We start from the raw sequence: 23828 nt of genomic DNA, 5'->3' as shown, positions 1-23828 counted from the left end.
AAAAAACTGGTACTATTCAATAGTCCCTATGCGTGCTACTTCAGATTTTCCAAAAAGCCAAGTGCTGCTTCAGCAATATTCCACAGATAAGAACATATGGATGCAGCATACTAAAAGAATCAGGTATTTTAAAGTAATCTTTATACCTGTATCCTAACTAGAGATCTTAAATCTGATCTTAAAAACACTTCCCAAAGACAAAATAAAAACTGAATAATAACTAGGAATAGAGAACAATCCTGCTGAACTAATGAACAAGATTTTCAGAGCCACTAGAAAGAAACATCTTGACTATATGGCACATTTACTTGAAGTACCTGTTATTGCAATCCTGTAAACAAGTAAAATACCCATAGTCCTCACCAAGTTTAGAAAGATTGATGCAAAAAAAACAAGTAAACCAACCAAAACCCCAACCTTACCTGTTTTGAAGGAGGACAGTGGGAACACACGAACAAGAGATTACAAAACTGTTAGTACAGAAGTAAGAAGCTTATAATTTAAGGTGCTGAAGCATCTGAAAAGTTGAGTCCTCCTTAATATACCCAAATGTTAAGCTGTGTTCTTAACATTAAACACAAAAATGTCTCTTTGTCTATGGCTTACGTACTCTCTGGATGGTTTATACCTGAGAAGCGGCAAATAAGGTCTTTGGTTTTAAAGAAAATGATTACATGCCACTTGTCACAAACAAGTACACGAACTCAACCTAGGTTGCTACTCAAGCACAGCTTGCACACAGTACTGGACCTCAAAACTATCACTGCAGTCCTGGGATAAGCGAAATACAAAATCTGACATCCAAAGGGATCCATGTTTGAAAGTCTGAAAGCTAATACTGTAACGTCAATATTTTTTGAGTGCTTGCACATGCTATCTGAAGTCATTTGAGACCATATTTACCTACAGCATGACTAAAACCCTCAACCTTGAGAGGACAGAGTTCTGAAAAGGAAGACTGCTGCTTGATACAGGAAAAACAGGCCAAGTGCAAGTGTTCACCTGTTTACTCTCTACTACATATTTATTGCTGCCTCCTCCTTATTATCTTTTTGTTCCAGTGTTTCTCCCCCCCTCCCCCCAATGTAGCTTTTAATCACCTAATGCACACTGTGGTATTCTCATTCTGGTTTTATCTATTTTCATCTCTTGGTCTGCTCCCTTGTTCCCAAATTAAAATTACCTGACCCAATCTAGTGTTCATCTTGGTTCAGGAGAGGTGAGAGGAATGTGGATGTCCATCCTCAGCCTTGGCACGCAGCTGGCTACTGCCAGTGATGTACAGATGAGCTGCCAATAAGCTTGCCACTCCAAACAATGCCAACATTGTTCTTGACTGGGGAAAAGAAAGGCTAATTTGGAGAGGCACTAATTAGGAGAATCAAAATATAGGCAGGGGCAATATATAACCAGCTAGCAGGAAAACCCTTTTCTGTAATTCTAGTAAGAAGAAATACTAGGGCACTCCAAAGAGGCATTTTGATTTTCTACTAACTTACAAAAGCAGGTGTCACATTAATTCTCACTAACATAATAATACTTGATCAAAGCAGAATGCCAGTTAAAACTCTGGATGAAGGAAAGCAGAAGAATAAGAATGCTAAGGAACAAAACTCTCTCAAGAACTCAGTGCAAACAAGGACAATTCCGTTTCATTTGTATCCTTTCATTAAAGGAAGAGTTAAAACGGAAAAATCCTGGAAATAGCCATTTCTTTAAAAGCAACACTACACAGTAGTAACAGAACCAGTTCTCCAAGGCCCTGCACTCATCCTTAGACATTAAAGAGGAAGCACAGAAAGCACATGTTAAATACTGAAATCTAAAAAGGCCTTTGCACTCACTTGAGCTAGACAAAACCTACATAACATAGTAGCTTAAAATCACAACCAGCCTCCCTGTACTGCTTTTACTGATGTCTAAGTATCTACTACAAATGCCACAGCTTCCTGATAATTCCTGATAATATGAACTATTCTACTCAAGTCAAAAACAAGGTCAATAATTGTCTGGAAAAATATCTTCCATTGAAAACAGCTACTGTGTTCTACTTCCATTTGAAAAAGAACAAAAGATGGACTTGCAAGAAGCAAGCACTGCTTGTAAAACTCGACTGTTGGAAGGTCTGCTCTCCAGTTCAATTTTAAAAGCCCCCCCCCTTTTTTTTCCCCTCTAAGGGAACATTCCTCTGTTTGCTGGGTTGCTCTTTCAGATGCTGTTCAACTAAATACCAAAAATTCAAAACACTTTTCCCCTGCATCTTCCTAATGAAAAGTAAAACATTTTTATGCTTGAAAAAGCCTATAAACATATTTCCTGAGGTCAAACACATACAGAATGCAACACAAATTTTACATGGTATCGTACAGGTACAATATCGAACACTTGCACCCTTCCCTGCACTCCCAAACTGGCTTGCTTTCATTAGCTAAGCTCTGTGAGTACACATCTCAATGTTTCTAACACTGAAGTAGGTAATTAATTTCCCAGTAAGGTTTGCAAAATACCTTGACTTCAAAGCCTGAGGTGTATACCCCTGAAATATGCTCTTTTTCTTCTTTTTGATCTTTTTCCACGTCACCTGTCACACCTATGAACAGCCATCTACTCTTCCACTATCAAATCTCTCTCCCTGGATAATACAATGGAAAACTATTTTCACAGAGCTTTCCTACTCTAAAGCATCATTCTACTATCTCACCTATCCTTTGGGGATGAATTATTAGCATTTCTTGGGAAACCTTTCTTGTTTTGTGGTGCATCACAACCTAGTAGGTCCTCTCCCCTCAATGTACTTCTTACAGATAAACATAAATGGCTATATTATGCTTTATATTTAAGTTGTCTTCCTCTAATTTTAAAGATTTAGAGGTTAAAAAGAATTATTCTAAGACTAGAGGAAGTTAGTATCCAAGACTATTACTAGAACACAAAAAACTTCCAGGTCTCAAAGCTGTACTCAGCCACGACCTGACTTACTAATTACTTCCAAATGCAATGTACAGTGCATAACAGTACAGGTGCATTGCCACCGTGTAGGCACTTGTCTGTACAAATCCGTACTTTGCCAAATTCTGCCCACGTGTAATTATATAACCTGTTTTCTCAAAACACTGCTCCTGCTTTCCCCCCTATAAATAGAAGCCTTATTCACCAGAAACCTGCACGCAGCCACAGACACCACCTCGCTCGGCAGAGCATCGCCCGGCTGTAGGTTTCTGTTTTAAAGGGCGACAGCAAAGTAAAGCTGTACGCGACAGCAGTATCTCACTAACACACTAGCCACGCTACAAGCTACTATTTGTTTTCGAGTCGCCGGCATGCGATTTAACAGCAGAGGTAAGTGTGCGTCCTCCAGCGCCGCCCCCAGCGGCGCGTTACGCGCCCGCGCTGCTGCGCCCGCGGTACCTTCCAGGCCAGGAGCAGCACGTTCATGATGGCCAGCAAGGGGCAGGGGCCGTTCTCGTTCTGGGTGATGACGGGCGTGTTCTCCTCCTTCCAGCGCACCCACTTGATGTGGTAGACCGACTGGCCCGGGAAGCGCTCCTTGGAGGCGGAGAGCAGCTGCGCGCCCGCCGCGGCCGGCGCCGGGGCCGCGGCCGGGCCCCCCGCGGCGGCGGCCGCCTCCTCGGCGTCGCTGTTGAGCTCGGAGCTGCTGGGGCAGCCGGAGTGCAGGTTGGAGAAGGACTCCAGCGAGTCGAGGCTGCGGGACTCCTCCCCCGGGGGGCTGGCGGCGCCGCTGCTGCCGGAGCCGGCCTCCGCGGGGCCGCTCTCCGCGCCGGGCGCCGCGCCCTCGGCCGGCGGGGCCGGGCCGGGCTGCCCGCCGCCCTCCTCCGCCGCCGCCGCGGGCCCGTCCCTGCCGCCGCCCTCGCCCGCCGCCTCTGCCGGGAGGAGCTGGCCCGCGGCGCCCCCGCCGCCCCTCTTCGGCGGGCCCGGAGGCGGCGGGGGCTGCGCCGGGCTCTCCATGCCCGGCCCGCCGGCTCCGCCGCGCTCTACTGGCACCGCAGCGGCTGATCCTCCGCCAGCAGCGCCCGCGACGCCATGACAGCCGCGGCGGCTCCGCCCCGCCGGGACGTGGGGGCGGGAGGGGGAGCCGCCCCGGGTGGCGGCGGGGCCGGCGCGGCGCCGCGAGCCTCGGGCCGCGCCGCAGGGACCCGGCGGGGAGGCGCGGGGGCGGCAGCGGCCCCCGGCGGGGGGAGGGAGCGGCGCGGGCGGGGGGAGGCGCGCGCCCGTCGGCCGTTGGGGAGGGGCGGGGCGCGCGCGGGCCCGGAAGGCGAGGGGCGGGGCGAGGAGGCGAGGGGCGGGGCGAGGGGCGGGGCGAGGGGCTCCCCCCCCCCCCCCCCCCCCGTGCTGGGGGCACGGCGGGCTTCGCGCGCTCCGGCGCGGGCCTCGCTTTCCTGAGCGTTTTCACGTGCTTTTTATTTATTTCTTACAGGCGATAAACGCCTGTAGTTTCAGAACTCGCTTGCGTGGGGAGCGTAAGATAGGTAAGAGCTGCCGAAACTGTGCTCGCCCTGAAGTCCGCCGCCGCCCTCCGGGCCGAGCTCCCCCTTTCCCCTTCCCCAGGAAGGCGCCGCGCCGCGCCGCGAAGCAAACTGAAGGCAGCGCCTGGGGACAGGGCGGCTTCCTTCTCTTCCCTGTCCTCCGCGGTGCTCTCTGGCACCATCTGCTTTCTTCAGAAACTGCTACGTCAGCTTCAGCGGGCTTATCTGAAGTGCTGTTTCTTGTAATCGCGCTGCCTGTGCAATGTTTGCACAACAACCTCTTCTGGTGAATTCAGAAATGAGTATGCCGCTGTAAGTTCTTCTGCAAAACCAATTGCTCTTACAGCCAGCTGTTATTTTACCAATAAAATAGGGAAGGATTAGTTTGAAAACTCAGCAGTTGACTGTTAAGGGAAATAAGGCAGAAGGGCTGGAATTTCAGAGAACGAAGTGGGTTTCAAAAGAAGAAGAGCGCAGTTCAGAAAGAAGAGAGAAACCTTCCCTAGTTTGTACCATAGTGTCCCATTCCTCCAGCTGTTTCAGCTACGCATGTTTAAGGGAGCAACATCAAAATCAAGTTCAGAACTGGTAGCATTGCCTACAAGTAACAGCGTCAGCATCAGAAGAGTCATGTTGAAAAGACCCCAAACCGGGTAAAAACAAATGGAAAGCGGGTGCCAATAAACTGAGAAACTCGTCAGAAACACTAACACCAAGAATAAACCTTTGAAGTGGTCTGCTTGGCGTGTAAGACCTAGCACATCGGTACAACGGAAGGGAGGGCTACTAAAACCGGGAACCAAACGTCTTGCCGGGGCGCCCGGCGGTTCCCCCTCGCTGGGCGCCGCTCCGGTACGCGCCGCTCGCGGAGAGGCGCCGGCGCATCAGTGTCCGCTTAGTTTCTGCGGCGCGGAAAGGGAATGAGCCGGCGGGCCGGGCCGGGGCGCGCGCGGCGCGGAGGGGTGCCTGTCCCTTTAAGGCGCGCGCGCACACGCTTCCCCTTGTGGCCCCGCCCCCGCGCGCGGCGGGGGGGGGCGGGGCAGGCGGCCGGAGGAAGTGGCGGCGCGGCCGGGCGGGCGGCGCCGGGGCGGGCCGCCGAGCGGAGCGGCGCCGAGCGGAAGCGTTCCCCGCGCGCGGCGGGGGACAAAGCGGAGGGCGGCGCGAGCTCGCCCCTCCCCATCCCGGGGCCGGCGCGGGCGGATGCGCTGCGGGTAGGCGGCGGCGGGGCCTGGGCCCGGCGAAGATGGACCTGGCGGGGACGATAATCCTGCTGTGCTCCTGCGCGGCGGGCGCCGGAGGTGAGCAGCGCCCGCCCGGCCGCGGCGCCCGGCCGCCCCCGGCGCTCCCCGCGCTCCCCGCCCGCCGGCTGCGCGGGGCGCCGCGCCTCCTGGGCTCGGCGGCAGGCCGCGGCTTCGCCGCTGCTGCCCGCGGCCCCGGCCCGGCCCCGCGGCCCCTCCCGGGACTTTTCCGCCCGGGCGGGCCGGGCCGGCGGTTCCTCTTCTCGCTTCCGCCCGCCCCGCGCTGCCCGCGCCCGCCCTCACCCCCCCGCGGCTCCGCGCCGCCGGCAGGGGCCCGCGGAGCGCCGCGGAGCTGCGCCGGTCCCGCCGGCCTGGGCAGCCGGGCGGCGCCGGGCTCGGAGCCGCGGGCGGGCGGGCGGGGGGCGCGGGGCCTGCGGGCGGCGGCGGCGCGGGGGCTCGGCGCCTCCAGCCCCCGGGAGCGGCCGGCGCGGTTGCGCCGCCCGGGGCAGCGCCGCCGCGGGAGGCTTTCGGCCGCGAGCCGCAGCGGTGCCGGCTGCGGGGCCTCTCGGCAGCGCCGGGAGGAGGGCGGCGGGAGCGGCTGGTGAGGGCTCGCCTGCCCTCCCCTGGCTGCCCTGGCGCCTCCGCGCCTGCCCGTGCGCACCCTGCGAACAAAGAGCGGGGCCCTTCCCCGGGCGAGGGGCCGCGCCTGGGCCCGGCTGCGCGGCTCGCGGGGTGGCGCGGCGGAACGAGCAGGGCGCTGGGCTCGCGGTCTGGAGTCGTGCCGCGGCCGGTCTGGCCGAAAGAAACTTCCTGGAACTGCGCGCGCGAGTCTCCAGGCTTCCCGGGCTGAGCCTGGGAAGCGGCTGCGGTTCCCGGAGGAACGCAGTTCTGTGCTTGAACACCTTCCTTCTGGTAAGGCGCTAGTATCCACGCCAAAAAGGGCAGGCTCGTGGTTTTTGACAGCGTTACTACAAGAAGACAAACTGAAAACAACTGAAAGAAACAGGTTACCTGTGCTCTCTCCGTATACAGTACGTCTTATACTGGCTAATTTTACACAATTCTTGACTCCAAGGTACACTTCTCCGTGAAGTTGTGTAGTTTTAAGTTGTATAAGCATTAAATAACGTTGAAAAAGCCACCATTAATATTTTTTGTAATGCTCTTCTGTGCGTTGAACTTGGAAGATTTTTCTGGGTTACCTAAGCATGTTTAGCTCTTCTTTCAGAATTACTTAGGTCTTGTCTACCCCATTTATACTTAATTATAGTAGTCTTCAGATAACTGTTAAAGGTATGTTATAGATTGGCAATTTATTATGATTCATTATTAACTGCAAACTAAATTTACCATGGCAACAATTTTTAGGTATTAAGATGCAACATAATTTGATAGTTTATATGAAGGAGAAAGATTGGGGTGATTTAATTGTCTAGAATTAAATGTCTTCATTTTGATGGATGGAAGAGCTGTTTACTTTTCCAGCCTAAATTTTTTTTAAGGTTCTGTAACAGAAACAAAATTAAAAGCAGTCACTAGTGTTATGACTAATGAAGTGTAGTGCAATATCTATATTATCATGCTTTGCAACCATCTGTACTGTATGTGGTTAGTACAGATAGGTTGCAAGCAACGCAGAGTGATAGGAACTAAAGTACAGGCATAATTAGTTTCTGATGTTAGATCATGTGGTGGGAGGAGGGTTAGAAGGGTTTTTTTTTCTTTACTAGGACTGAATAAATATGATCTTCAGAAAACAAGATGCCTGGCTTTAAAGCTTGAGCACAGTTTCATTATTGTTAGTAGGAAGAAGGCATGCCATTATTTTTTTAGTAATTGGGGAAAGGTGTAATTTGTCTCAAGTAGATATTTTTGTTAGTTTCCAGTAGATAGTTCTTTGAAACTTTTAAGACTTCTTTCTTAAAAAAAAAAAAAAAAAAAAGTAAAAGGAATCTAATTCTTTTTGCTCTAACACACTTGGAGTTGCTTGATTCCTTTTCAGTGTTGGTGCTATTAATCTGACATGTGCAAGGGAGATCTCAGTTTGGGGCAACGTTTTTTGCAACTGTTAGGAGGATGTTCTGTTGCGTGCAATAAAGAAGCATGCAAATGTATTAAACAGTACTTAATTATCTATAAATAATGATGTTCTTTGAGGAATGGAAACAACTGATAGAACTTTTGCTTCTAGCTGAGGGCGGAAAAAAGGGGGGAGTAGAAAATACAGAGCGAACTACTGAAATAAAAAGAAAAATTTGGATTTAGCAAGAGTGATCATGCTTTGGCAAGGCTGATCAAATGATGAACTTCATTGTGTATGTGTAAGTTGTTTGTTTTTACTGATACACGCACTCTTCTGTGTTGCTAGTACTTCAGAATTGTATCTTAATGTCTTGTGCTGCTGAATATTGAACAACCTGCTTTGTGGATAGCATGGAAGAAATCCTATTTTTTCTGGACACATGGGGGAGTTGTGGGAAGACATTTATGAACAATCAGCATGGGAGTGATTTAGTCTGCATCCTTGCTATACATTGAGAAGAGTACTAGCCTTCGTTAATGTGGCATTCGACCTCTAGCACATAGCTGGGATTTAAAATAAATAGGTTAAGGATTTTATATGTCTGGATAAGAGAATGACTTGTACACACAGCTTTTAGTTGCTTTAGTTTGCCCATAGTGATTTTTTAAAAAAAAAAGTATTTAGATGATAACTTAGAAATACCATAATCACCCCTGCACCCTGTTTTGGCCATGATCTAAGAACCTGAGATTGGAATTTATGATTGTTTTTAAAAGGATCTAAAGGTTCAGTTATGTGTATGGCAGAGCTGCTCTAATGAATTACTGCTGTCTGGTCTTGCCCTGGTCGGGCATTCCTGCCTCTCCTCCTTCCCCTGCTCTGGTGTTTGATGGCATGAGGAGTCAGTCTAACCTGCTAATCTGAACGAAATAAATGAGTAGTTTTCTTGCAGAAGTGTAAATTCTATTGGTTTATTGTGCAGACCAAGGCCCAATGGATGGAAAAGAGGAACTGGGACATTGCTGGAAGTGAGGAGGAAGAGATTAAAAAATAAATAAAAGTGGACATCTGTGAGCCAGTTATGATGGTGATGCTGTACTGTCTAACTGCATCTTACCTGTAAGTTCCCAGTAAAGGGATGCTGGCTTGACTTTGGTCACATATTTTCCTTCCACCAAAAACTAACTTGATTAAAAGAGAACGTGTATTTTTGAGCCAAGTCCCTTGTGCTGGCACTAGAACTGGCAAGCAGAAAAAGGGTAAAAGAAAAAGGACAGCAGGACCTTCCTGTCTAGTGGATGTCATGAATCCACAGCCTGAATTAATTCTTCAGTGAAATTTAAGTCAGTAGGTATATGGTAGAATTACTGACTTCTAATTAACTGAGCTAAAAACTGTATTCAGGTTCATATTTAAGCATGTCAATCTGTACTGTCTGCAAATTTGGTTCCTTTTGATATACTTCAACATGAAAATACTATATCTTGAGTGCTGTATATACCTTTTTTAGTGGAGTCTCATGTAAAGGGAACCTTTTCAGGAGAAAAACTAGATGGAAAATTGTTTGAAGAAATACAACAAATTTTAGTAATCTTTATCTTAAATAATTCAATAATGCAAATCAGTGATGACACTTTCAGTAAACGAGTTGCCCGATAAGATTTAAGCTCACCATTGAATTTCTGATAGTCTACAAAGTCAGATTCTGTTTTTTTTTCCATTAATAAACTTGGATTGTATTCAAACTATTTACCTTTGTCACGTAAATCTTAATCTGACTGGCTTAATATAGACTTCACCTTTTAGAGCAGTGCATGCTTATCCTCTTACTTTATGGAAAGTTACGTGTTGTCATCTTTTACCGTGGTGTAGATAAACTTAACAGATATTCAGGTTTACACTGGTGTAATTTCAGTACTCATCTGCACGTGCATGAAGTTGGCTTCTCTGATTTCCTCCATAATCTTCCCAGATTTGACCAACGTGTAGATTTTCAGGTCCTCCTCCCTGAAGATAGGTGTGACACTTGCTTTCTTCTAGTCATTACAAACCTCCCCAAATCACCATGAATGACCATCTTTCAAAGATGATGGAAAGCCTTGAACTGGCCTCAGCAACTTGCTCGGTGCTCTTGCACCCGTGGACTTCTACTTGCCCAGTTTGCTTAAGTGTTTCCTAGTTCTGTTGCCTTATACTGTGGGTACTGATTCACCCCCGCAGACCCTGCTAGGCTGGGAAGGTTTTGTGTAGAAAAGTCTTACTAGTCTTGTCTGGTAAAATAATCGTGATAAATGAGCTGAGCAGCAAATCATCTAGCACAGGCCCCCAAACAACTGTTATATATAGCTGCTTGAAATGTGCCAAGAGGCTTATAGCTAAAACCAGTGGGTGATATATTTTACCCTTTGCATAGTGTGTGGATGCTTAGGTAGAAGGTTAGAATATATACCTTGGACTCTGTCTGGTGGGATTTGTTTGTTTAGAAAGCAAGACAATTGTAGATATTTTCTTTATAATTATCAAGGGATATGGCAGACCTCCAGACCTTTATACACACAAATCTTTCTCAGGGACTGATACACAGAGACCTTTACCTGAATGTTCTGCTTAATTCTGTGTAGAGTATTTCCTTCTTAGAATTTAGTTCTAACTCAATGGAAGTAAAGCTTTGTTCTTGAGGTTTTTTTAATCATAGGGTAGTCTTCTGGGGACTTGCTTTACTAGGTGTGGCATTTCCTTTCAGGTTCAAAAACCACCCCAGTTTCACTCTTGGCTATACCAAACGATTCCTGGCCTCAGGCTGGGTGTTCAGGCATGGTACTGCTGAGGAATGTTGGCTTATTCCGCTGGGCTGCCTGAAGTGCATCGTGCCATCGTTGATGTTTGGCTGATAGCAACGTGATACGTGAGATTTGTAGAGAAACTACCTGAAACTTGATTTGGACACTTGTGGTTCAGTATTTCTTACTGCAGCTTTCTGATTATATGCTTATTTTAATATATCTGTCCTGCAGTCTGAATTCAAATAATGTTATTTTTCAACAGTAACAAGAAAAAATCAGTGATTTGTGTCCAAGGTTAAGATGTGTGTGCATGGTCTTGTTACGGGTTTTCTGGAGTGTGTTTTCTGCATGGATTCTGTGATAAGCTTCTTTCTTTTTGATCCACAATCTTGTCATCACAAAATTTGTGGCTGGCAATTGCACCTACTTCATTATGCACCTCTGTGACAGGCACTGAACAGTTTGCGGGTGCACCTGCAGTTTGACTTGTGCACAGTGTAGGTTACAAAGCATTGCAAGAGTAGAATCTGAGACATCTTGTATCAGATACATATCTATGAGAAGCAAAAATCCTCTTTCCAGCTCCACTAACTTAAGAATTTATAGGATACCATGGCGAATGTTATGGAAATTGGAGTTAATTATTAAGCTACTCCCTTGAAGAGAATTGTTTTTCTAGCGTTTGGTAGCTGTTTTTATTTCTTTTTAGAAATCTTGGTGACAGTGTGTGCATCTTTCACAAACATTTTAAAAAGCCGAGTCTGTAGAATAGAAAAGCAAAGTGCGGAAATTTTTTGAATTCAGAATACCCGTACAATGAATATTATTGCAGCTAAACTCTGTTCTCTCCCTTTCTCTGTTGCTGGAACATGCTATTACAGTAAGATGACTGCATATTGGTCAGAGACTTTGGACACTATAGTAATATTATACAAGATTAATTTTGAAGCCTTGATTTCAACCCTGTTTGAATTCTTTTAGGAAAGCTGTGAAACAGCATGTTTTCTAGGTGGTATGTTGCTGTTTTTATTCAGTAAGAGGAGACTAACAAAGAGTGCTTCAGTGCTCACTGTAGCAAGGGTACCTAAAATATAAGGAGTTTTTTCCTTTTGGAGAAAGGGAAAGGAAATAACATTGTTTCCTGTGTAATCACAGAATGTATATAACTTTTCAGTTAAGCAAAATGGTTTTGCTAACTTGTGCTAAGCAAAGAGAAGAGTTATAAAGCCTTTTAATGCCATGTAGCGTTGCTGTCCTGTCACAGTACTCATTTGGGAAGTATTGTCTATGTGACTTGGTTGAGGGCTTTCTCTCAGTTTTCCTTGGTTGAGGGCTTTCTCGGCTTTCTAAATGCTTATGAGACCTGGAAGGGGCAAGAAACATTATTATAAATTTTATTTGTGGATTTTAATCCTTTAAAACTCTTTACTAAGTGCCTGAAGCTGTTTAAAGAGTACCTTGCAGTACTGAGGAAAAAAAATGAATCTATAGCATATTAAAGAATGCATAAGCAGTAGCTTCCTACCACACTTAGCTTGTTATTTAGTCTTGGGGTTATAGTGTGCTGCAGAATGCGTAGACTTCTCTGCTTTAACTTCTTAGTAACTCCCATTAAAAAAACTCATAAAAACCAGTATCATGTTTGGTTTAGGATGATTTTAAATTTAAAACTTAAGCTAAGATTTATTTTATGTCAGTTAATGGTAAAATTCATTGTTTTCTTTAATGTTGATACTTTTAGCTCATATTCTTTTTCTCAGAAAGCTGGAACTGGAAACTTGTAGTCAGGCTAATTTATATTGTGCGCTAGTCTGACATCAGAAGCGGATTCAGGCTAATCATATTTGGTTTATGGAAGTTTTTGAGCAGTAGGAGGTGTTTTGCTGATTTTGTGGGGGGTCTGTCAGAGGTGATTAGAAAAACACGAGCAACACGGACAATATCCTTCACCCTCAAAATTCCTCATGAACTTTTGTTATTGGACTATATTTGCAGTCAGTGACAAAGAGTCAACGTTTGCAGAAGCCTGCACTACCAGGAGGAAATTTGAACACTGTTTATCTGCGCTCTACAATTACTTGAATTTTAAAGAGATGCCAATAAGGCAATATCATCTTGTCTGTATTGCTGCTAAACGCAAGTGATAAATTTGAAAGTATTCATTTAATCAGTTGACTTTTGCATTAGTCACTAGACTACATGATCAGATATTACAGTCCTTTTAAGCAGCATGGAGGTACTCAAAATTTTATGGTATTAATAAGAACTCATGATAAATACAGGGAAAGGGAAATTCATGTTTTCATTTGTATTTTTATGTACCAGGTCTCGGCACCAGAAAAGGCTTTTTTTTTTTTTTTTTTTTTTTTTTTTAATGTAGCGTAAGAGCCTTATAACACATTGTTGAGGCAAAGCTTTGGGATGGGTTTGTCTTCCTTTGGGCCTCCCTGGACCTTCTCAGGGTACATATCTGAACAAAAATAGTGTACACTAAATGTTGCATGAAAATTTCAAAAACTCTCACGGTTAAGTTGGTGTGGGGTTAAACTGTCTGACTGTGAAGTACCCTGTGTTTTCCAGAATTAATGATTCTGGAGAAAACTGGAGATTTGACTCTTTATTTAGTCTCTTGAATGCTGCATGTATTTCTGTAGAAAAGTTCATGGCCAAGGTCAGATTCTAGAAAAGTTGAGCATGAAATGAAGAATTTGTACTCTTCCTTAAGAAAGAGGTTAAGGAAGGATGTCTCTGAAGCTATATGAGGAGTCAGTTTTCAATGCAGCAAGCACTTGCACACACACAATCAAATAAGAGTAACCTGTGATGAAAAAGACAAAACAACAGGATAGAGAATGAAAAAAATGGTTTTATGTCTTTGAAGCAACAACTGATGCATAATGCTAAAGCATTGATCAACGGTTGTCCAAATATCAGAATGTAGCAGTAAATACTGTGAAATGTAACTGCTTTGATATTTAAAGAACTCTTCTACTCTTCCATCCAGAAATGTTTAACGATTGTCAATCCAACCTGGAGTTGGAAAAAATCGCAAGTTACCATCTGTATTCTAATTTCGTTTTCTTGGGATAGATCAGATTGGGTCTGTATACCACAGCTTTCAATAGACAATTCAGGTTTTACATCAGCTCTACCTTGTCATAAATGAAGAGGTTGACAAATGGATTTCTAGATCCTTTTTGTGAAAGATAATGTGCTACTGCTAGTAAAAGTACTTTTGATGGATTTTCTGCACTTAGTTTATATTTTCGTCACCAGTCTCAGGACAAGGCTGATCTGTCTCAGTATTCACTAAAACACTTCCTAAAGTTTTGGAATATCCTTTGTCAAAGGTGTTGTGTAAGGAAAGATTTCTTTGGAAATTTTGACTAAATGTTAACAATGTTAGAATTTTCCTTCTAGAAATACATTTGGCAAGAAGTTGTCACAGACTGCTTAAGCATATAATTGTTGCATAATAAAACTGCAAGAATCAGTGCTAGCTTTGATGTAATTCGTAAGGTGGTTTGAAATGAATATTTGATTTGGCCTTCAGATAGAGTTGCTTCTGTGGATTTGCAAGAGGAAGAATTGGTCAGATGTTTTTGGTAAGGTATATGTCAGAATATTGCAGGGCTTTGCTTCAAACAGGATGAATGCTTGCATGCTAACTAGTGATAAAACTTGCATATCAAAACCTGGAATTACCTTTTGGATTTTTGAAACATTATGCATTGGTCGATATCTTTAATTCTTTAATATTTTCAATGTTTAATACACCAAGGAACATGACACAATTTGGATCATATATAATCAGATTTTGAAACGAGCACTACTGAAATCATGTCACTTATGTCCGTAGATTCTAGATATAGATCTGTAAGCTAAAAAGCGTTCCTTATGACTGGATATTTTAAATACTCAAACTGTTTTAAAAAGTTCTCAATATATATAAAAAATACTGTATAAAGTACCTTTGTTGTAAAGCAGCAGTGCTTCCCCCCCCCCCACTGTGTGTTTTGTTTTCACTCTTCCACAGTATTTTCTACAGCTGGAGCTTTCAACCATCTCTTTTGGTCTCTGATCAGTGCTACTGAATCACTACATTCCTTCCACAAAAGCTCTTCTGTTAATGCTTTTGTCAAGTAGATGCAGAGTTTTTTATGCAATTTTTTCATATCAAATAGCTAGAACAAAAACACAGTAAAGGCTTGCTCTTGCAAGGAGAATCAGTATTGAATGTGCAGAGGCAGAGGATGAGGAACTTTGGTTGTCACGATACAAAAATATACTTTTCATGAAATACGCACTGTGCTGTCAGTTATGCGTACACTGCTATGACTGCTTGGACTATGTTAAAAATACAAAGGTGAATCCCAACTGAAAACTATGTACCTATTGGGAAGAAGTGACCAAAATCTGAAGTATCCAAAGGCGTGTAACACTTAAAGCAGCCCCTTTTCTAGAGGAAAATTGTACTCTAACTTCCTTCTGGTTTCAGTTCTTCTTCTTATTAGCCTGTTTGCCTGTTTCAGTAGGCAGACTTGCATCTGGCAGGGTCTGGACAGCCCAAGTTTTCTATCTTCTTGTTGACTTATTAATGCTAACCTTGGAGTTAAAAAAAAAATAAAATAAAATAATAAAATAAATCAAAATGTTTAATGTTTAGTGGGAATATAAGGCTGATACTGATACTCTATATGTATTTTAAATTCATGTAGAGCTCCTAACTACTGTTGCCTCTAGTTAGTTCTGTATATCACTACTTCTGTCAGGGCATGAGGACAAAGTTTTTCCCTGTTTGCTGTCAAGCACTCTTAACGTGAATCAGAAATATTGTATTACAAGGATTATCCAAAATAGAGTGAACTGAATTTACATCCTTATAGATGTCTTTAACTTTTCCATGTTTTAGAAAATTTTTTTTTGGAGAGAGGTTTGGAAGTTAATGTAGCAGAATATCTTTATTTGTAGGTGTTGAGATTTGTTCTTAATTTTTCTGGCTAGTTGGCATTTGGAAGATAAGCCTCAAAAGGCTTAGTAATAGTAGTAGATATTTCAGTGCTGTGAATGCAGAGTGAAAATGGAAGTGTCATTCCTCTCGTGAACCAGAAGAAAAATGCTAAGCTGATGCACTATTTACGTTTGTATCAGGAGTACATGTTTGAAACATGTCTTAAGTATCCTTGCTTACATCGATGCCGTTTGCAGCGGTAGTGGTTTTGGAGTAAGCAAACTATACTCCCTTTGACTGACATGAAAGTGGAGGATGCAGTCCAGTGGCAAGTGTGCGTTTTGATCCATCGGACCAGAGCAGAATGAGTCTGAAGTCAAGTTCTTGTCATCAACTCTCTTCCTCCACAGATCTGCAATATGAACTAGTGTAGGTGTGACTCTAGTGATTTCTGAAACATGTTAAATTTTTTTTTCTCTTTTTTTCAGGCCAGTATGGAAATCCTTTAAATAAATACATTAGACATTATGAAGGATTGTCTTATGATGTGGATTTGTTACACCAAAAACACCAGCGTGCCAAAAGAGCGGTATTGCATGAAGATCAGTTCTTGCGCCTGGATTTTCATGCTCATGGAAGGTTAGTGGTATTTTTTTTTTTTAATATATTTGTTTTAACTTTTTTTATTTGTATGCTTTTTAATTATATAATGAAATATAATTGGTGAACTACAGTCACCTGACTAATGTTAAGTAGAATATAGTAAAACACAGTTTACAGTTTCTACAGAGTATTTGCTGTAATGTCCAAGGTAAATGTGAAAGTGTCGGTAGCAGTCACTCACTTACTCAGACCTCTGGTTGTGAGTGTTAACTCACTTTGAAACTTAAACAATGGAGTCATGCTGGGAACAGAATGGAAGTTGACCTTGAGTTTATAATGCAGCTTTGGTGTATCTCTTTGTAAAAGATGATGCCAAGTTTTACATGGGCAGTCTTAATGGAAGAAATGTGCTAATCCAAATTGGATTTGAAACTACAGAAGTGGGTGATATTCAGTGTGAGCAATTCATTCATGTATAACTTGTAAATTTTACTAGAAATTCTAAACTATGAATAGAGATTTTTTTCTTGTTTTTTTACACCATTGAGGAGGAAGAGAAATAAAGTACTTGTGTCCGTAACTTTGTTTCTTCACTGACTCCCTGCTTTGTAGCACTACTGCCTTAATATTTTTAGGAATATGTAATGCCCTTGCTTTTCTAATGATTTCACTTACAGTTTAAGTAACTAGAACTTGACAAATCAGTACTAACCATGTCTGAAAACTAGCATAAATGATTGGTGTCAGGTAGAAATCTGATAAAGCAAGGGTAAAACCGGGTCTTCCGAATTGGTGTTTGGGATCCTGCTTTATGAGTAAGCGTTCTGCCTTGGTGCTAGCCTGTAATTTCTTCAGGGAACAAAAGGTTGCTGCTGGAAGCGTGTGGTATAATGACAATTTCAGTGCATACTCCCAAAGGACTAGCATTACAGTTGTGTAGGTAACTGCTCAATTTTTGTTTTGGTGTGTTAGTTTTCTACTGGCTTAGCATTTTCAAATTGCTTGGTATGTAATCAAATAAGTGCTGGAGCCGTAGGGGAAGGGGCAGGTTCAGCAGTAAGACTGGGATTTTGGTTGATTAGCATTTTAGTGAAGGGGCATGCTCAGAGTTGGCTGCTGTAGAACTGCAACCCAAATCCTAAATTGGAAGTCCTGTCCTTAAACCACATTTCTTTTATGTTGTGGTGCATGTCCCTTCCTGTGAGGGAAGTGTCTGACTCCTGTATATGTGCTTTAGCTAGGGGGTAGCAGGCTTAGGTGTTCAGTGTTAATAGGATTTTTCTTGATTTTATTTTCAAAGGGGTGCAGGGCATGTTGTTATTTAGAGGAGAGTCTTTCCTCCTTACTATCTCCATCTTAGCTTTACAGCAAAAATTAGCCTTTACTGCTAAATTGTTCTGATAAACAAGAAGATTGCAGAGTAGAATATTTCACGATTTCTCATATTGTAAACCCATGAAAATTTACAAGACAGTGAAATTCAGTTTCAGTCTAAACTCCTAAACTGCAGACTGATGGTTAGGTCTGGCTTATCAGTGCATGGACAGTTGCAAGGAGGAGTAGGCCTGACCCCATTCCCACTGTTGTCTTTGTCCTGTCACCAGTCGTCTTGCAACCATGCAAAGAACAGGTTCTAGGAACTGATCCAGCTGAAAATTACTTGGCAGAAAAAGATCCGCATGATTTGAAAATGTGGAAGGGTAATGGGGGGAGGTGGAGACCACTCCGTTGGTCATTTCACTCTGCTTATCAGATTCATCTTGTGATCTTCTGTGAAATGCAAGTCTTAGCTTAGCTAGTACCTTCTATTCCTGATTAGCACGTTGTGGCGGTGTAAAATCTCAAAGTTTTAATAACTCTGGTATTTATTTGAGTTGAATGCACAAATTTAAATGTAAATAGTATTAATGAGGTGGATCTGTGGTGGCAAATCTTCACTATATAAAAATGTTGCTAGTATCTATGATAATGAGATTTGAAGAGGATTTCTCTGTACATCTTTGTGGATCTTATCATAACAGGCCGTAGTCAAACAGATTTATAAAGACTGAGAACAGCTACTGTTACACAGGGAAGGGAAGTGCTGATGTTTCTTTTCACATGGAATTGATTCTAAATCTGTATGTGCTGGGGCATAACTCCTTCATTAATTGAGGAGGCTGATTGGAAACTTACTATGAGTGCAAATTGGTCCATGATCTAGGATTTTAGCACAGTTTCCTGTGAAGTATCTAATACTTCCTGCCAAAGAAAGTAGTTGGCAAGGTGGGTATTTAGTTTGCGAATTCCTCTTCATCAGTCTGAATTTGTTCTTAAAAGATATTTTAATTTCTCCTCAAATATGTGTCAGGAAGGATAAAGTGGATTGTGTTTAACTTTACTCAGTAGACTGAGTAACTTTAACTGAGTACACGAAAGAACAGCAGTTCAAAAAACTGCGTGAACGAGATTGCCTTTTGTAGTTGCAGCTAGGATATGTTGTGAGTATTTAAGATTAATATATTTCATCACTGAAAATGACTTAATGTTAAAACTCTTCTGTCAGATATCCTACTTAGCTTGAGCCAATGTTAAAAAAATATATAGTAAAATACTTCATACCATTTAGATTTAGCCCATGGGCCCCTAAAGAGTTCTATTTTTATATAGGCAGTAAAACTTAGTCATTTAGTCAACATGAGGTTTGAGCTTCTACATACTTGACTCTGATTTTTTTGAATGGCCTTATACCAAATGGTTCATTAAGGCTTTGTCCAGGTGTAGTGGTTTATTGACATACAGCCAGAGGAATTTTGAGACCTCAGGGAGAAGTATTTGTATGATAAATCTTCACTCTGAATTCTTATGCTGGAGTGCAGCCTGAAGAATGTGAACTCTGATAATGCTGTCCAACTTGCATCTCCTTAATTTAATGAAGATACTAAACAGATACTACTTTGACCAGTACTTAAACCCTAATCTTTTGTTTTGAGTGGGCTTCTGATGAAGTGATTCTTATGCACATAGGGTAGTTTGTCCTTTGTTCTCTAGTATTTACTGCAGGTCTTTGCTGAAAATAGCAAATGGAGGTAGCTGGACCATAGCAGTTCTTATGCTCTATCTCAAGTGTTAGTTTAAACTTTATAAGGTTGGCTTTGACATTTGGGCTAAAATTACCTCTGGGTCACATGGCCAGTCAAAATTGGGAAAATGATTTGCCTGGTTATTTTTCTGCTATATCAGTTCCTGGTTCAAGCCCTTATGTGAGCAAATTCACTGTCAGAAGAAAGGCTGCAAAAATAAGCAGATGGAGTAAAAGGGAAGATGTAGTATTACTCTTTTTCAGTGGCCATGCTAACGAATGTTGATTTAGTATTCATTAAACTTACAGCATCGTTTTTCAGAAAACTGACTGAATATGTTGGTAGCTAGAACTGTTTTATAAATGGGATTATACAAATAGCATCTGCTTTTTTTCAATAGATTGTTTAACTTTAAAAACTGTACTTAACGGTAACCTTTTTTAAAAGAAAAGGCAGAATTGAGATTTCACATATTTACATCAAGTTAAAATTGCTGTGTAACCATGGGCTAAGTAACCATTTAACATTATCAAACATAATGAGAGAATTAAAAAAAGAAATCGCAAACTACCTTTTTTTGCACTAGACTAAATAGTTTGACAAATGGATAGGTTACACATTGTAGAAACCTTTATTTATTTAACCTTCATCTGAAGGTTGAATTCTGCATAATATACTGTTAAGAATGGAAATATTTCAAAAGATTTGCGGTAGACTCAGGCTGGGTAATCTAAAATACAACTTGTGTGGTGGCTGTAATGCTTGAATTGTGATAACCCAACCACTATTCAAGGCTAAATACTTGCTTAATAGGGCAATTAAGATCATTGAAGTAACATATAGACACCCATTAAATCTCTTGAATGATAAACCATAAGCAGTTTAGATGAGTTGACATTGTTACTTTACCAATGGTGTAAAATTTGTTTATTTCTAAAGTGTATGAAATTGGAAAGAATATGAATTTGAAAAAAAATTCTAATTATGTGTCATAGTTCTTCTGCATGTCAGTTCATATATGAAGTGTTTTACTGTGAGTAAATCTGAGATGCCGTTTGAGCAAAAGGTTCACACAAAGTTAGTGTTAATATTAATCTACTAAGTTACCTTTGCATGCAAAGGTAAATGTCAGTAGTTTTAACAATGAAGTTGGAATATCACTGAAAATTAACATTGTTTTTTATATCCGATTTCAGCTTACTAAGCTGCAAAATGTGCACTTGTACTTGTTTGCTCACTGAACACAAACTTTCCCCTCCAGAGAAGTTTGAAAGTTTTCTTCAATTTTTCAGTACAGATATTAGCAATGTATTAATTGCAGATCATCTTAAGCTGAGCTGTCAACCACAGTGTTAAAAATATACTGGATACTTCTATTAATAGTAACTTCGTATTGAAAAAACCTGCCTGATACACAATAGTCTCTGAACTATACCTTCTACCTAATAAGAAAAAGAGCTGTGAATTCCTGAGACCCTGGTGCATTCAGAGGAATAAAGGAACTACATTTGTGTACTGTTCAACTGTATTATCAGTCAACTTTCTACTTAATGCATTTCTAATGACTTACAGTTTCTAATTTTTTCTAATTTGTCCCTCTGATCACCCATTCACACCCACTTCTTTCTCCCTGGTTATGTAAAAATGGAAGATTCTCGGTTGGGAAAGCTTCCTACACATTTTGAGCAAACAAATGAATTTTTTTCAAATGGTACTTGAAGACGTGATAACACCTGCTTATTACTAAATTGAAAGTATAATGAGAACTCCTTTCAGATATTTTTCAATTTAACTACCATTTTTCTAAGGTGTTTTTTAACCTAGGATTTTATAAAAAATTAAGTTGCTTCTTAAGTTCTAACATTGCTATTGTTGGAATGTGTGACCTTAGTAGGAGAGCTGCTATTGGAAGTGCTTGCAATTATACATGCAGCATTATTTCTTTGTAAGCTGTAGAAGTATAAAGACCTTTCATATGGTTATAGTAGTGAATATTTTAAATCATTCACTTGTTCAATATTACTGTTTCTGTAAAACCACAGATACTTGAAAAATACGGGCTTTACTAATGAAAATCTTTTTGCGTGTTTTCTTTTGAGCTTACAGATCATGACTACTAAACGCCTTTTTTAGTCCAGAGTATTTAGATTCTTAAACAAGTTCAATATGGGATTAAATTGTGTAAATATTAGTTATGTCAGTCAATGCAACTGAAATAACCTGTTCTTCAGCCTTTGCCACCTTATACGGTTCATCTGGACTCAAAGATACTTTCTTCAGCCATGCTCCAATACGTAGCTGACTATCCTATCTGATTTTACTCTGTGTAAATGTTTGTTGAAGTCCACAATATGATTATCAGAAACTTGAATATCTTCTAATTAATTGACGTGCAAGTTTTGTTCCCACTGCACTGAAAATCAGTGATGCTGATACTTTGTAGAGGCTGGATGTCTTGTGTTGGTGCTCTACAGGAGTCCTTAATTTTTGGATAAAAGTACTCTCATAATGTAAAAACCTGACAAGGAAAATTTTAGCAATCCATAATGGATATTTTCAGTTATGGTAGAGTCCCAGCAGTCCCTGGGTGCAGATTCTTACAAATGTAAGAATCTTCCCCCACCCCTTCCCACCCACCCCCCCCCAAAAAAAAAAAAAAAAAAAAAAAAGAGTGGTACAGCTCACATGGTATTTTAGCTTAACAATTTTCAGTCATATGTTGCCTTAGCCTTTCCAACTCGCCATGCTTCAGGAGTGTTTTTTCCAGGCTTGTTTGGTATGATGGTCATGCCAAGACTGAATTGATCTGGTAGGCCCAAACTGAAGTTAGAGATGTTCCTCTTCGATGCTTTGTGAGGAGCAGCTGCAATTGGAGGTTCCTGTAGCAAACAGTTGCTTTCAGCAGGAGTTCCTAGAATCTACTTTGAAAAGTTGATCCTTCAGTTTATCATTTTTCTCATACTTCTACTTATTATTACAAGAGATGTAGGAAAGATTCCAGGTCTTCATTCATGATTCCTGGAGAGCACTAGGCATTCTCCTTTTGTTTTGCTATTCACTAGAATGCTCTGATTTGCTGTTTTGCTCACTGCAAGGATGAATGTACCTGTGTATTCCAGAAAGAACAAATCCAGCTCTGCTATATGACTTTACAACTACAGCAGTTATTAGGAGAAAAAAGTTTAGAAAAAGCTTATCTTGGGTTTGTATGGGGAGGGGGGGGAAAGCCATTGTCTTTATGTGCTTACAGAGAAAAGATTAATAATTTGCATCTGCCTAATGTGCCAAGTCCAGCAGGCCCTGAGATTCAATCATTACATCAAATAGCTGACAGCTGAAGTGCCTACTGGTGCTTTCAGAAGTGTCACTGGGTGTGAAGAGCCAGGAAGATCCTGAAAAGGTAGGATTTCACTTGAGGCTGTTCTGCCTGATATGTCAAAGAGATGAGAGTAGTTTTTCTATCAATAAGCAGCTGGAAGAAATTCCAGCAGTCTCATTAGTGTTTCTCTATGTAACCTTTTTTCTTGTAGTAGGGTAGCAAGCAAACTTTGTGATGTTTTTGCTATTAGGCAAATACTGTGTAAGGCTACAATACATTATAAAGTGACCATGCCATTTAGCTGTTGGCTAAAAATGCTTTAATTGTCAGCCAGCTTGAAGTGCTGACCAGTCTGTTAAAGTTCAGTTAGTACCTGATGCTTAAATATTCTACTGCTTTTTACTGTCTTGTGTCCAGTTAAAGAGCTAGCCTGTTTCAGACTGTTTTTTGTAGTTTATTTAACTGTAATGATATTTCATATTGTGGTATCTGACTCACTTGGATGGCATTACAGGGAATCACTAAAACCCTGGTTAGACTTGAGTTGAAAACATACACCTCTAGAATTTTGAAATACGCATTTGAGAATGTTGTCGTCATTATTCCGTTTTCACCAAACAGCCTTTTTTCACTCAGTGATGCTAAAGGAGAGGATTTTGATAGTAATGATAGTCTCTGCTCAAAAGCTCAGTATTTTCACCCCAAATTTGGCATTCAAGAATTAGTAACTTGACTTGACTTTAGTTGCACTAGTGACCTCTCAGTATTGTACTTATCTGTATGCCTTTGACTAAGGTTCAAGTTAATCTTAAAGTATTATTTATTAACTATCTCAACTCCTTTGTTTGAGAGCTGACTGATCTTGATGAAAAACAATTCATGGTATAAGTTCTTTTCAATTCTAATGCAACTATGATGAAGACTTTTGAATGACATCTTCAGTATTTAATATTTGTTGAAGAACTGGATATCCTCTGAGTTATGCAGTCTAAATGTTATTTTTTGAATTTACAGAAGTAAGAGACTTCATTTAGAATTTTCTCTAAGGTAATTCTAAGTTGTGAGTTAATGATGGTAATCTATTTCATTGTGATGACAAGTTTTCATTCGCTGTGATATAGCAGGCATCCTACATATACAGTCTAGAGGTCTGACCTAGTTGGAATGTTTTGGTATCCAAGATATCCCCAAAGAAGCTTTTGATGGGAAAATTGACCTTACTCCTATATCTACATCAAGAGGGAGGGGAAAGAGTGGAGGAGAGACAGAGAAGATATTTCCTAGAAGATTATGATGCCTGTGCATTTTTTTTTTTTTTCCCTGTAGCTGGTAGAAAGAAAGAAGGCTTTGCTGTCTGACTTTCTA

General features: G+C 41.7%; 2 protein-coding genes and 1 long non-coding RNA gene across 3 annotated transcripts in view; 2 read left to right on the top strand and 1 right to left on the bottom strand.

Moving 5' to 3' along the window:
- MINDY2 (MINDY lysine 48 deubiquitinase 2) overlaps nucleotides 1-4086 on the bottom strand; it is a 36142-nt gene extending 32056 nt beyond the window's left edge. The window contains exon 1 of the mRNA XM_062584189.1: nucleotides 3409-4086. Coding sequence (XP_062440173.1) covers nucleotides 3409-3966 — 558 coding nt within the window. The 5' untranslated portion in view covers nucleotides 3967-4086. The remainder of the gene's footprint in view (nucleotides 1-3408) is intronic.
- LOC134144897 (uncharacterized) lies at nucleotides 3426-5219 on the top strand. Its single transcript, XR_009959512.1, has 2 exons — nucleotides 3426-3675; nucleotides 4436-5219. It is a non-coding gene; the product is annotated as an uncharacterized LOC134144897 (long non-coding RNA).
- A 373-nt stretch (nucleotides 5220-5592) lies between these two features.
- ADAM10 (ADAM metallopeptidase domain 10) overlaps nucleotides 5593-23828 on the top strand; it is a 54809-nt gene continuing 36573 nt past the window's right edge. The window contains exons 1-2 of the mRNA XM_062583920.1: nucleotides 5593-5782; nucleotides 15968-16118. Of these exons, the coding sequence (XP_062439904.1) occupies nucleotides 5728-5782; nucleotides 15968-16118 (206 nt within the window). The 5' untranslated portion in view covers nucleotides 5593-5727. The remainder of the gene's footprint in view (nucleotides 5783-15967; nucleotides 16119-23828) is intronic.

The sequence above is a fragment of the Rhea pennata genome, chromosome 10 (genome assembly GCF_028389875.1).
Source record: "Rhea pennata isolate bPtePen1 chromosome 10, bPtePen1.pri, whole genome shotgun sequence".
NCBI lineage: Eukaryota > Metazoa > Chordata > Aves > Rheiformes > Rheidae > Rhea > Rhea pennata.
This window is presented reverse-complemented; position numbering and strand designations above follow the sequence as displayed.